The 15,367-nt window shown below is 38.0% G+C and overlaps 1 protein-coding gene across 1 annotated transcript; it reads right to left on the bottom strand.

The window, feature by feature from the left end:
* Positions 1 to 3,417: 3,417 nt before the first annotated feature.
* On the bottom strand, positions 3,418 to 14,486 carry b3galt2 (UDP-Gal:betaGlcNAc beta 1,3-galactosyltransferase, polypeptide 2). The gene is made up of 2 exons (XM_056447868.1): positions 13,722 to 14,486; positions 3,418 to 5,607 (listed from the first exon to the last, which is right to left on the bottom strand). The coding sequence occupies exon 2, from the start codon at positions 5,345 to 5,347 to the stop codon at positions 4,034 to 4,036; it is 1,314 nt and encodes a 437-aa protein (XP_056303843.1). The 5' UTR covers positions 5,348 to 5,607; positions 13,722 to 14,486; the 3' UTR covers positions 3,418 to 4,033.
* Between the last annotated feature and the right edge of the window lie 881 nt (positions 14,487 to 15,367).

A 15,367-nucleotide genomic window follows, 5' to 3' on the forward strand; every position in this document is an offset into this window, starting at 1 on the left:
AATGTAAGGTGTGCCATTATTGTCAGATAAATGCACAGCTGCTCCAGTTCCAGGCAGATTTTGATTACATTACAGTTTTGTATCACTATACACTGAATTATTAAATGCGATCCCACGGCAATTCGTAACTTTTGGCTAATTTGTATGAAATCGAACAATCTCATTTGTACTATTTAGTACGATTAGCTTATCCCCCAATGGTGGTTGGGCTTAGGCCTGGCGTTGGGTGCCACGCCTCCTTTCTAATACCATACATTTTCATATGGCAACTCGTATGAATTAGCCACTAAACAGACAAAACATAAAATAGTTACCTTTGATTGTGAGATCAGGCTGGCATTATTACAGTTATTTTACAGCTACTAACAGTCAAAACTCAGAGCAAAACAAAGCTTTGAATGAAATGCAAAACAAATTATTCCAGTGAACAGGAACTGTTTGAGGAAAAACATCCCATGTCTTGAAATTCAACATTTGAACAGTGTCTTTATGCATGGAAAATGCAGCATAAGTGGAATAACAGAACTCCGTTCTGTTGAATTATTAGTCAAGTATTCCTTATTTATATATTCCTAAATTCCACATGAATTCTAGATTCAACGATCTGTCACTATCTTAAAATAATAACCATGCATAACATATACTGAAATAATGAATTTTAAATTTGAGCTGTTCCATAGCAGGGGAAAAAGAACTGTAATGAACTAATATTTGTGATGAGCTGTGTATTATGAAAATGTATTTTAACTAAACTATCGTCGCTTGCAATCTTAAGTTAATACATTACCGGACAAAAGTCTTGTCGTCGATCCCAGTTGTAAGACCAACAAATAATAACTTCTAGTCGATCATTTGGAAAAGTGGCAAAAGGTTGATTTTTCCGATGAATCATCTATTGAACTGCATCCCAATCATTATAAATATTGCAGAAGATCTATTGAAACCCGCGTGGACCCATTACATTCAGTATGGGGGAATGTGAGAGATCTGCAGAGTGGATGGCAACATCAACAGCCTGGGGTATCAAGACATTTGTGCTGCCAATTACAAACCACAGAAGAGGGCAAATTCTTCTGCAGAATAGCGCTCCTCATACTTCTGCCTCCTGTTCCTGAAATCAAAGAAGGTCAAGGTGCTCCAGGATTAGCCAGCCCAGTCACCAGACATGAACATTATTGAGCATGTCTGGGGTAAGATGAAGTAGGAGGCATTGAAGATGAATCCAAAGAATCTTGATGCAAGAACGCTTTCTTTGCCATTCCAGATGACTTTATTGATGTTATTTGAGTCATTGCAGAGATGTATGGATGCAGTAGCCCAAGCTCAAGGGAGTCAGACACAATATCAATTCTTTTTCCACTGCACCATGACTTTATATTCTATGTACATTATTTATGTTAAGTGACGAGACTTTTGTCTAAGCAAAGTCAGAGCTTATTGTCCTTATTAAATAATTAAAAATCAAGACACGATTATACTTTATTTTGGTAAAATAAGCGTAATCTAGAGGCCTTTGCATTTCATATTAGCCACTTCTGATAGATCAACCAGAAGTTATTATTTGTTGTTCCTAAAACTTGGATAGGCAACAAGACTTTTGTTAGGTAGTGTACATGGAAAAATTACAAAGTACTAATTTTGAAGAAGTCAGAACTGATTGAATTGAAACTAGTAGCGATTACCTTTTTACCATGATGAAAACAAGCTCCCACACATTTCCATGTCTAAAAATGACCACGCAAAGAAATTACCCCCTACTGACCCTCAGTGAGAATTTCTCTTCTCTCATTGCAGTGGTATAGGCTTTCAGCAATGTTGGGGCATTCATCATACTCGTGTACTCGCTATATTTCTGGAAACGCGTCTCTGGGTCCAAGCTTTCGGCGACCCACTCCATCATACTGGACATCACAGTTCTTTTCCCAGGTTCACTTTTCACACGTTTAGAGCAGCACAGGTTTTCAATACTGATCAGTCACAGCCTCTTTCCTGTTCATTCATCACTCGCCCCCAGTTATTTTTCTTTCCCACCTCTCTTGGTTTCTCTCTCTGGTAAATCAGTGGGACAAAGTGTTGTGGATGAAGTGTGCTAATCTTTCTCTGTGATTGCAGCGGAATGAAAGCTGCTTCTGTTTGTTATATTCTCTCGCCCTTGGCCACGACTTTGATTCCTATTAATTGAGGGAGATAAATGCTTAACAACAGATGAGGATTTAACGGATTGCGATGCACTGGAATTGCACATTGCCGAGTGAATTGACTTCTGTCTAGCAAGAAAGTAATTCTTAACAGACGGCTTTAGGGTCTAAAGCAATGAGGTCCTGGAAATCTCCTGATACTCAGAACAATTTGCACTTTTTTTAGTGGTGCTTTTTCACATTTAAGTGTGGAGATTTATATATTGTCCGTGTGACTCACAAATGGTCTGTCTGAGATATTTAAAGAGATACACTTGTTTCAGTTCATAAATTTACAAATAGAATGATTTAGCACATCCTGTTTTTACTGCTTATATTAATATAATACAGAAGTGACGTGAAGTCTCAAGCGTGCACAAGCCAATTCTTCCATCCTGATTTGACCTTTTCTCTTCAAAACAGTGATTTTCCCCCATCAAGTCCAAGCCTGTTTTAGCATTTACTAGAGTTAAACCAATTTTCAAATGCAGGCCTGACTCCTTTGTGCCACAACAATTATTATGTTGTGAATCTCGAGTACTTTGTACGAAGGGTACATCGAAATATGGTTACCTGTAATTAATGCGTAAACTGTGCATCTAGCACTTATCGTCGTCACTCGAATGTGTGGTTAATTAAAATTACACTGACAAATGAGTAATGAAAATGATAAATAAACCCTTCAAATGTAGCCAGCGTCAATTTAATTGGATTACTCTTGGCTAATGTGTTGTGAAGCCCCCCCACTAATTATATATTTTGACCCAGAGCAACACTATCTACTTTATCATTAACGCATTAGTCTTCTGTTCCGTCTGGAGACTGATTCTGGGATTTTTCAAGTCTCATTTGAATTTAATGAGTACATAACGGTGATTTGAATGTTGATACTGCTCCATAATGTTTGGAAATTTGCATAGATTATGCAAATTTTGACAACGAAGACATTTTTAATTTTGCAAATGATAGGCGCAACTGTCTGAAGTAGTCAATTAGAAGTGAATTATTAGCAATAATGTCCATTTCGTTACATTCAAAATCTTGCGCCAGCACTACGCGGAGACATTTTCCAGGGAAGGTTGACTAACTTATGTTTAGTACTTGCGAGTTCTTTTAAACCATTTTTATGGTAAAATTAATTCCTAAATAAAAACACCTCAGACAAAATGCTTAAGAAATACATTTAATAAATACTTTTAACTTGCCCTCATCAAGGACAGACCTGTATATTTAGTCAATGTAAAGCTTTGAAAAATATTATTTTAATCATATCTGACATCTATGATGCATTTAAATTCCATATATTATCTTTTACATATACCGTTTTTAATTTGGTTTGGTTACTGTAAACCATTTGGAGGTTTTAGGTAGATAGAAAAATCAACACCGTCTCAATGTCAGGGGCGGACATCTCTGAGAATCAAAGAAATGAGTCACAGTACAGATACACCACCATATGTCATTTCCAATTTTTCCTCCTCTCCCCATTTTTTTTTTTTACACAGAAACAGTGAGGATCTTATTAATATTGGCCCTTAATAATAATACTAATAACAACAACAACATTACCCAAGCAGTAGCTTGAAGAAGTTGTTAATGTCTTTCTAAATTGGCACCTGAAAGTGGCAGCATTGCCGTAGTTTTGTTCGTGTTGTGCATGCCAGATATTGCACGCATCATTGTCTCTCACTTCCCTTTAAAAAGACAAGTTTACAATACATTACATATCTTTCTGAAATTGAAAAAATAATTTGAATCGACAATACCAAAAACACTGTGCTGTTCCCTACCTCATAAACTGCTTTATTTTGCACATGCTGTGTGGTAACACTACTGCACCCATGAGCCCTGGCTAATCACCGTAGACCTTCCCACTGCAGTTTCCTATGGCGCGGACGCCCGCTCTTATCCTTGGCCATGTTAAGGCAAGGATTGTGCTTGTTGCTTTGCAAGTGATTCCAGTATTTCATGAGTTCGTTGGGTTGGAACTGGTGAGAGGTGATCAGGTGACTGTATTTGCAGCTGGAGTAAGACACTCTCCAGTGGTTGAAGAGAAACTCATTTGGTGGTGGCACTGGGTCGATGCGCAGCTTCGCCAGGCAGATTCCTACATACACATCCTCCAGGTGAAGGCGACGGATACTCAATGAGGCATTGTAGATTTTCGCCGCCATGTCCCCCGAGAACACATAACCCGTCCCGGAGCAAAAGATAGGGTATCTCTCGCTGGAATACAGCTCTGGTGGCATGTACCACTTACTGTCCTTGTTGCGGTTGGGAGCGTAGCCTCTCATTAGGTAGCCTGTGAAGTAATTCTGTCGAGGTGCCGTGTTTGGCTTCAGCAGCTTTTGGATGAGATATTCGGTGTTGACAAACATGTCACTGTCCGTCTTCATGACATAACGAGCGTGAGGGCAATAGCGGGCAACCCAGCTCATGCCCATTAGCGTCTTGATAGTAAGGTTGTAATAGGTGTCCAAGAAGTCCTGCTGGATGATGTCATGGTGCTGCAAGCTCTCCTCATCTACAGAGCTCTGAGGATATGTGTTAGGTATCCTTCCCAGCAGAAAGAGCCGCACGAAGCCATAACCTATGGCCACGCTCTCGTTGCCCCAGGTCTGTCTGATGGCGTTCCTTGCCTCCAACTGCCTTGGCTCGGCAGCAATTAGCAGAACAAGGAAGGGACTGCTTTCGTTGCACTTGTAGGGCTCATTGAGGAGCCAGTGATAAGGCTGGGCTGCCAGACGCCCTCCCACTCCCATTTCCCTGTGCAAGCTCTTTGTGTTGCCGATGGTGTTCGAGTTGTTGCTGCTCGGCAAGATCTCCAATCCCACAATACCCCGGGCTGTGATCTCAGCCTGGTGAGAACTGAAATTAAAGTTAACAGATGGTTTGGGGAGCACATAAGTATTGTCTTTCCAGAGGCTTCGCAGTGAGCTTTGGTTTCCCTTTGCACGCTCCTTGTGGGGACGCAAACCCCGCATGGTGTACACCAAGGGGTTGTCTCGCAACCAACTCCGGCCCTGCAGCAAATCCTGATGGCAGTAGATGAGAAAGAGGGCGAAGAGGGAGGCCAGCGAGAGAAGGCCTGCTACATGTGTGCGGAAGAGTGACCGCTTGACATTCCAGGTCATCTTGATGGGGCAGCAGTGTCGCCGACGCCACTGCATGATGTAGAGTGGGGCTGCTTAGCAAAGCGCGGCGGTCACAACCAATCACATCAAACATGTGTTGCAAACAGCCTGAGGGTTATTTGAGCTGGCAGATGGGTGTGTTCAGGGCCACAGGAGCACCTACGAGGGGGATGACAAACTGTTCATGAGAGTTGCAGGAATGCGGTTCTCTGACCCTCCCCAGTGACAGACGCTCATGCTTTGGGGCAGTTCCCTTCTGAAGGACGACTGCTTCCTCAGAATGATGTCTCTTTGATCTAAGAATGAGAAGAGAAAAACTACTGTTAGTATTGGGTGCTTGTGCAATTCAGTGTATGGTATGAGCCGTATACGCTTAAAGACGTATGAACAATGGCAAATGGGATCACCTGCAAATTCAGAACCAACCTTCTCGCTACGTCACTAATGTCTCTCCTACATCTAGTGCATGGCAACATGGTAGGGGAGATTGCTAACGGGGGACTCTGCATATCATGAGCTAACCTTTACTTCCCTGCATGAGAGTTTAAATTGCAGGTTTGCACAACATGGCATTCAGTGAGAACACTGCTGCCTCTGAGGCCTTCTAAGCCACCTCCCCACCCAGATGCACTCTAACAGGCAGAGAGGGGAAGCATCCGTCAAAATGAATTTTCAGGCTCCAGCAAGCAGTGTTGCAGGATCCGCAGCCAGAAGCAGCGAGTGATAACAGCCCTCACCCCTTATTCACCCTCCACCTTAAACTTATCAACACTGCACCAGAGGGAAAGGCCTCCCAGCCAGCAATTTCCTCTCTTAACCATTGCTTTCTCACACTGGGGGTTATTAGATTCTAGAACTTCCTCCCAGTAACGGTGGTCTAAAAATAGAAAGGAAATTATTACAAAGGTAGAGCTGGGGTCTTGTTTTTTGAAAGTAATGTTTTTTTATTCAAGCTCCCTTTGCTGGGATCTGATGAAGGAGTGCTTTTGAATGTTCTTTGATATTAATAAAAAAAATCAGTCATGAATACGCCATTTTGAAGTCTTTTTTTGGTGAGAATTTAACCATTATCAAATTTATGCCCATTAAAATATCATATCACATACTGTAGGTTAATGAAAAAACGCTAATAAAAATATGATTACACACACAAACTAGGACTGTGCAATGTGACACACACACACATATACACACATATACATATATATATATATACATACATATATATATACATACATATATATATATACTATATACATATATATATATATATATATATATATATATATATATATATATATATATATATATATATATATATATATATATATACACATACAATTGTAAGTTCAATGTTTACACTTTATTTAGCAATATGTTTAATTATTCACGTTGGACCTGCAGAGATGGCAATAGAATACAAACACTTTACTCAAGAAGTACCGATACTCATGTTTAAAAGGACTCTTAGTACGGCCTCAAAAATGTACTTAAATAAAAGGTATCCATCACTAAAATCAGTTTTAGCTTCATGATGGTAGCTTGACTGATAAATGCACACAAACACACATTTAAACAAAAGAACTTACATTTCTAATTTTAATATAAAAAAAAAGTTGCCAATTTTCAGCAGAAAAGTAGCTAACCAACATCACTCTGAAATATTGCCCAACACGTATTAGCAGCTAGGGTTGGGCGATGTCGACCAATTTGGCATCGTACGATGTCTAATGTGAAACATGGCGATAGACAATGACATCTTTGTCATAGACGACATTGAATTAATTATTTATGAATAATTCATTTATAACAAATTAATTATTTGTAGCCTACCGTTTCAACTACCTGGCCCGCACGGTCTTTGTTTTACCCATAACCAAATCATAAATAAAGATAAGTTACACATAAATTACCACCTGTCAATCACTGAAGCAGTGTACTGATGCTTTGACACGTTACCTAATAGATTACGCTGACTTCCAGGGCTGGAGCTCAGACGAGCAAATGACAGTGTGTGTGTGTGTGGTCACATGATGTGCGTGTGGACGGAGGGCTGTTCAGAAACGCTAGATAAAACGCCAGGTTGATGTGGATAGTTTTCGTTCTAAAATGCAATTTTAAAACTAAGCTGTATTAGTGTAAATGGGGCCTGAGTGTGTATTTTTCGTGAGCAGGTTTGCGAAGGGGGTGGGGCAAGGGATTGTGATGCTGGCTTAGCATTGTGACATTTATTGGCGTCGTCTATCAACCCAAACCTATTATCAGCTTGACAAAAATCACAGCATCCAACATGTAGTTTTGCAGCTGCCATTCAGATTCATACGCTCTATAAAATTCTGTTGGCCTATATCTTTTTAAATAAGTATCTGAAATTTAGCCCAAAACATATTTAATTTTATTTGCTAAAATAAATGCGTAACGTATCGGCAATCTATTTTTATTTATTTTTTGGCTAAAGCTATTTAGTTTTTATGAACATATACATTCATACATATCCTGTGATTTCAGTGTTTGTTTTGAGGGGAGGGAGGTCCAGACTATTGTGAATATATTATTTTATGGATAAATCTATAACTCTGTTACATTTTTTTGCATGATCTTTTATTTTCATGTCATTTCTGATCTTTTGCTTAGAATTTTTGATCCTTTGCATTATATTTTTATTCAGAAATCATAAAATATTTAATAGAAACTCATTAGAAATAAAGCTCAATGCATAAAATTTCAACCCAAGGATACACGGAGACCCAAGAAATATGTACCAGGCTAAGTCTTGCAGTTTTTGTGAAGGTCTCTGTGTACATTTCTTATCATCTCAAATACACTACTGGGGCACTTTTTCCTCATATATGTGCCATTCTCATAAATCCATCAGTTCTGCATATCTTTTTAATGTCCTTCTCGTGTACATCTCCAACTGACCCAACCACCCCTTCTCCAAACCCAAACAAATTCAAAAAGCAGAATGTTTACAAAAACATACTAAAAGAGAAAAAGGCATTGTGGCCATGTGCTTCTACCACGATGTCACACAGCATTTTTTGGGTTTTGTTCTACATGGTTTCTGAAACTCTCCTTCGCCGTTCATGGTGAACTACTGAGCAAACCAGTCACGCCAGAAAAGCCGTCCACATGGAGGCAAAGTACCACCTCGTAGCATTTGTTTTATACACAAAATGGAGCCATATGTACCCACAAGCACATATTTCCCTGTTCTCAGAAATGTATCCACGGGTACATTTTCCCAATGAGTTTGTTTTAAAGTATTGTAACTGTACAAATGGCAAAAAAGCAAGGCATTGTTAAAGGTTCCTTTCTCTGATCTTTACAGTGAAAGCCTGCAATAGGCCACACCATGGTAGGTAAACAAAAGACCCTAAACATTTAAATGCCAGATTTGAATGGGAATGACTCATTTATGTGACCCGATCAACCAAAACACATCTCATTACTTGGTTGGTATAAAGAGGACATTAGCCATGTTTACATTACCCGTCTCAGTTACGTTAGCCATCTATGCCTCTCTCATGGTAAGCTTAATAAACTAGCCTATGTTGTGTGTATGGTTAAAATTGCACAATGACAAGAAATAATATGTTGCACAACCAAAATGAAAGTAACAAGATTGGTTTGAGTAGAAAGTAAAGATATTTGTTTAAAAATGCAACAAGTAAAAGTTTAGGAAAAAAATTGTTAAGTACTGACACCTGAAAAATCTACTTAAGTACAGTGACCAAGTATTTGTACTCCTTTACTTCCCATCTCTGTGGACCTGTAATCAGTAATTTTTGAAAAGGTGTTTGATGTTTTATTCATATTTATTTTATATTATATTATGAGTATATACACTTTAAAATGTTAAAAAGAAATAGTCTTTTAGATGTTGTTAATGTATATAAACTGATTGAATTTACAGAAATGGTATTATATCATGATGTATACTGTGATATGAGATAAAACATTTAAATGAGATGTTACAGCCTCATTAGATTAAAAAAAATACAACCTATAAAATTAACAAAATTTGAGATTTCTTGTTTGGATTCTTCCTCTTAATTAAAATGTCATTTAATATTTCCTCAAACATATTTAAAATGGTGTACTAATGTTTGCACAGTAACCTTAAGCTATTTAGTTAGATTAGTTCCAGTTTTAGCTTTGGTACAGACCAATCTAATGTATATCCCATAAACTGTAAAATATATGGACGTAGTATTCATGACGTCACCCATAGGTTTCTAAACACTGCAAAAAAAGCTACAAGTAGGCGCGGCCAATCGTCATAATTAAGTGCACACAGCATCCCATATCATCTGATAATTGTCAGAAGTTAAAAGCCAACTGACTGTGTAAAGCCACATAAAACAACACAAAAATATGATATATATATGCCAAGTTCAGTGGCTAATCTATCGGAGTCAGCTGAGGTGAAGTGACGGCGACCAGCGAGACCTAGCTGTCACTCAAGTGGCCACACTCTTAATTATGCAAACTTTAAATAACCTAATATAAAGGAAACGGATGAGTTATAAAAAAAATTCACCCCCCTCACAGTTGTCATGAAGGGTAATAATAACTATATGAACCAAAATCGTTCTTTGTACCAGGCTGTAAACACATTTTTTTCTGCTGTAAAGTTGGCCATTCTAACAGTGGGCTCAATTGAAATTTGCTCCAAATGGAGCCAGGACTAGCGGAATTTCGATGAATTGCAGTTTCAGTTACTTCAGTATTGGCTGAGGGAGAGCGGGAGGTTGCTGCTTGGTACATACACAAATATACTATAGCATCCTATAGAAAATATTTATTTCAAAGGGAGATCTCTCGTTTATGCTCGGCACTGTAAATCGCTACTTTTTAAAAATTGTTTAACCAGCAAATTTGCCTTAAACTACATATGATAGCCTGATTAGATTTTGAAATGTAAAAGTTAATAGTTAATAAGATGACACCAAGAATGCATACATTCAGTGAAAGAAATCTAGTAAAAATATTACTATTTTGATATTCACTTACTATCTAAAAGTAACTTTAATATTTTTATATTCTATAATTTATTTTTTTGAGTCATTCATCTCAGCAGCATTACCCTGAAATTACTTCATATCATATCAGAGTATGAAATAAGTATATATATATCATACTTATAAGTATAGAATATTGTTTTGTTTTGTGGAGTGCATTGTTGTATTTGTAGGTCTAAGCCAGCAACTAAGCTTTTCACTCATCAAAGTACACATGCTGCTGATGATTGACAAAAGTGATTTAATTTGATTTTGATCTTTCATAATATTGCTTAAAAAATGCTTAATTTTTTAGATTATTGTTGTGGTGCTTATGTTTCAGCAACTATTGTGTGTGTGTGTGCGTGTGTACAAACCTAAAATAAAATAATAAAAATTTACTTAACTGTTGATACATATTTGACTGTTTATGCATTTATTGCAAAAGTTAAATAAGGTTTTACTCTGATTGAAAAAATGGTTTTAAAAAAATGTCAAAAATAAACAACACTCATATAACATTTAAATTACATCTCAATTAACATTTACCATGAGTGACCTTCACCATTCTTGATTGTCTCCCTTCACTGACATATTGTTAAAAATCAATTCCAGGCTCAGTTTCATTCCATGAGCTCTCATTCTACCTTCCTCCTAAATGTTTGTCTCGGTGGATTGTGCCCTGTTTTGTTGCAACAGCTGGATCAGAGGATGATAACCTTTTCAACCAAATGTGCTCATCTAGCGTGGGCAATTACAGTAAGATAGAAAGAGGCTAAGCCTGGCTTTACTTTAAAGGTTAACACACTTCAGAACAGAGCAAATGAAATGCTCCAAAGGTTTTCTTTGTCATCCATTTGATATCCTGTAATGAGAGCCTCACTAGAGAACGCCATGTGCTGCACTCACTTGGTGCTAGGTGTTTTTGTCAAGCTCGCATATGCAGGAATCAGAGATGTAAAGGTTGAGAGGAATTCCTAAAATCAGCTGCACTCATTTCAGTTTGAGCTACAGCAGTTTGCATTTCATACAGTTACGTAAATTAGAAGCGTGATGTGGCCACAGCGGTCAGCAATTAGAAGAGCAACATGAGACTATTAGACTTCTAATAGGAAACACCTGCAAACAACGTTAATATAATAGAGATCAGCGTAACTATGCAATCTGTAGCCAATGATAATAAACGCACTTGTCTTTTTAACTCATGAAACACTGCTTTAAGGTTTCCAAAACCTTTTTTCATAGTGTTTATATTTTTTTCTAGGATCCATGTACAGTGCTCAGCATAAATGAGTACACCCCATTTTGAAAACTAATATTTTTATCTATTTCTCAGGCAAATTGTGGTGCATTTAAACAGATTTATTAAACAGATATATTTATTAAAATAATGTTTTAATCACCAAACATATTTAGAAATGTAAAAATATTACAAAAATTACAACCTACAAAATTTAAACTAAATGTTTCAATTTTTTTGCTTCTCTCGATTTTTCCTTTTTTTATTTATTTGTATTTAATATTTTTCTATAACATATAAATTTGGGTGTCCTAGTTTTTGAACCGCTATCGTATGTTATTTTGTTAGATAAGCTCCAGATTTGGCTTCAGTACTGACTAATCTAATGCATACGCACGGATATAATATTGCATACACTGTAAAAACTGCAGGGTTCCACACAATTTATTCATGTTGTTCCAACACAAATCGATTGAGTTAACTTAACACTTAACAAATTTATGTGGATTGAACATAAAAAAATTAAGTTGTCCCAATAAAATCTCAAGAATTGTGTCGTTTCAGTTCATTTTAAATAAGTAGTTTGAACAAATAAAATTTTTATTTTTTGTGCGTGTAGCTTCCTATGAATTTAAAAGATAAGATTTGTGAGCGGTGTATGCTCAGCACTGTAGATGTAGACATGTCTCTCTAAATGTTTTCATATTTACTGTCAACATTTTGCCAACTTTCTCTTTTTTGTCAAATATAATATGCTTATTTGCTGAACAAATATTGCCTTAATCTGAAAAAAAATATTACAAAAAAACTGAAGAAATAAATAGGCGATAAATGAACTATTACAACAATTGCACATAAGATTGAATAACTCCATATGCACAAGTGTTTCTCCCAAGAGAAATGATTAATTTGTTTGTAAGTGTCCCATGTGCTCACTCTTATGAGTTCTGTCATGGTTTACATTTTTGATGGTTATGTTAATTTCTACTATCTGACACTACATTCGCTTAAACTGCACTGGGGGCCCTTATACAGGGACACATTTGGGCCATGCTTGAAAAATAATTGCATCCATTACTCAAATGCCAGAGTCTTTATGAACCTCATTCTGAAGTTTGTAAATGCACCTTTGAAAGGTAGATTTAATGAGTCACGTATAGTGGAGGAAACTGAAAGCATTTTATTCTCAGAGCATCTGTCATCCATAACTTGGACTGAAATGATTATACCATCCCCCTAGTTCTGCTAAAAGAGAATTGTTGCCAAATTAAAACACACACACACACACACACACATAATGGTAGAATAATTTGCATGGGATATTAGAGCATGCCAGCATATATCTTGGCCCTTGCATACTTCAGCAGGTTGTTTCAATTGTTTTTTAATGTCAGATGGCTTATGTGACTAATGTGACGTTTCATCTCCCATGACAGCAAATAGGTTTGTTTATTCATGCGCATTACCGTCACAGTCTGCTGGTGTACCTTTCTGAATAATGTTTCAGCCCTTTTTATGAACTGCAACATATTATTGCTTTTTTCATTATTAGTCCTTACCATAGAAAAGTCTTTATGCGTTCACGGTTTGTTCATTTACCTGGACGACAGCAAGAAAGTCATGGTGGTAAATGTTTGAGAGCATAGGGCCAAGTCCAACTTCGTCTTTTATATCATCACCATAACTTCAAAGTGCTTTCGACTGAGCAGTGAGCTGTGGGTGGTGGTCATCTTGCAAAAGTCCATCTTGCCTGGGAGCTGTGGTGCCTAAATACCTTATTGCTCAGAGCTGAGCGAGATCTGGGGCACTTCACCACATTTTAACCAGCTGGCAGCCGCACATTTCTGCCAAAACTGATTTATTTCTTACTTACTGTTAGATTAATATGTTATAAGCTCAATGGGTGTGAATTTGTAATTTACATTCCTATTTAAATGTCTATTTTATTGGTATTTTGGTAGCATTTGTAGCAAGCCTTCTGCACTGTCCTTTAAACACCTCCATACTGTTTACACATAACTTAGTGAACTACTTACTGATGTTTTTGTTCCTCAGAAAGCATTATGGAGTTTACAATTTGGATTATCAACCAATAAGGAAAGCAAAAAGTAATTCCACAAAAGAAATCATGTTATATTGACACATTTATGTATTATCAGAGACCTACCTCACTCTGTGACAGAGTGTAAAGATGCGCGCGCCGTCTGTCGACCCGCACCGCGCGCCATCATTCCCTCCAGCGCTACCAAAAACCGACGATTAACCACCTCTTCACTTTAGCCCCGTGTTACTCACAAGAACTTAAGCTCATTTCTTCGTTTTCCATCTTGAATTCGTGCAGCACAACCCCTCCTTCCATCTGTCAGGAGCTATTGTTGTCTAGCACTGTACACATTAGGCTTTATCTTCCGTGAATGCCCGTGATTCTGTCAGCAAACCGCTACTTTCACTCCTTCGTCCGTTAAAGCGAATGCCAGTTATTTCTCCATAAAGCAAACAGAGGCGGGAAAAGAGAATATTTAAAATAACGAACTTCAACGGTCACATTCTACGCCGCGCGTCTGCAGTCATTTTGAGGTACGTCCAGTGGAGCAACGGGGGAAAAACAACGGCTGCAAGCGAGCAGAGAGGATTACGCGGATTCTTCCTGCCCGAATAACGGCAGCTAGAGGCCTCTCCGTGCCTGGTCTAACGGAACACGACCCCGAAGTGCAGCAGAAAAGCAACGGATCCTCTGCTCTTCTCCAAATGATGTGTGGGGTGGGCTGGTGGGAGGGAAAGCAGCTGTTGAAGTGACGCCGCTCCGCTGACTGACTGACTGAGCCCCTGCGACGTCACAGCCTACTTAGGGAGAATCCCACGTGATCCATTTGGACTCACTCCCACTCCCCAGAAACCTGCCCAGACCCTCTCTCTTTTTCTCGGCGTTCAGTCAAAGAATGAATTTCACTCGTCAAGGGGCTGTGGTTGGCTGGTTAGCTTTATAACAGTTAGCCCCTGCTGGTAGATGTCGTAACTACACTATTATGGGGTAATAAGGATATGTCTCCATTGATGGCCATTCGCAACTAGCCCTTGATTCTGAAAGATTTTCTTTGTACAAATCATTACAGTATCAATCGCATTGAAAAACAGTGTGTGTGTGTGTGTGTGTGTGTGTGTGTGTGTTTTGGCTAACACTTTACTTGAAAGGGTTCATAAGACACGGCACCTTTTCGTCATGAATATGAGGGAGATTTTACGGATGCTTATGACAACTGTCATTAAGCATTATTTGCTCAGTTATGTCATTTTAAATGCAAAGCGGACATTGAGATGTCTTTGTTATGACAACTTGACATAAACAAATACATCATAACCCGTCTTTGTAATGACAACTTGACATTACCAACTAGGACAACAAAACTTGTCAGTGTCAATAGCCACTTTTCCACTATCATGCGGAACCTTTTTTTTAAAATACAAACAGATACACAAATTAAAGGAGACATGCTGAACACTTCTAAGTGCAGTCAGGTACGGTTCCAGTTGTGCTTCCTCAGCAGCCTGGAATGGCAAGGCAGAATTTCTTGGCCCCGAATTCAAATGTAATGTGCATTTAATTGAATATACACTACCTGACCAGTAGTCTTGTCGCTTATCCAAGTTTTAGGAACAACAAATAATAACTTGACTTCTAGTTGATCATTTGGCATCAGAAGTGGCTTACGTGTAAGGCAAATTGCACTGATTACCAAAATAAAATATGATTATGCCCTGACTTTTAATTATTTAATTAGGACAGTAGGTATGACTCTTCTCACTTAATAGAAA

Source organism: Danio aesculapii, chromosome 22 (assembly GCF_903798145.1).
Source record: "Danio aesculapii chromosome 22, fDanAes4.1, whole genome shotgun sequence".
NCBI lineage: Eukaryota > Metazoa > Chordata > Actinopteri > Cypriniformes > Danionidae > Danio > Danio aesculapii.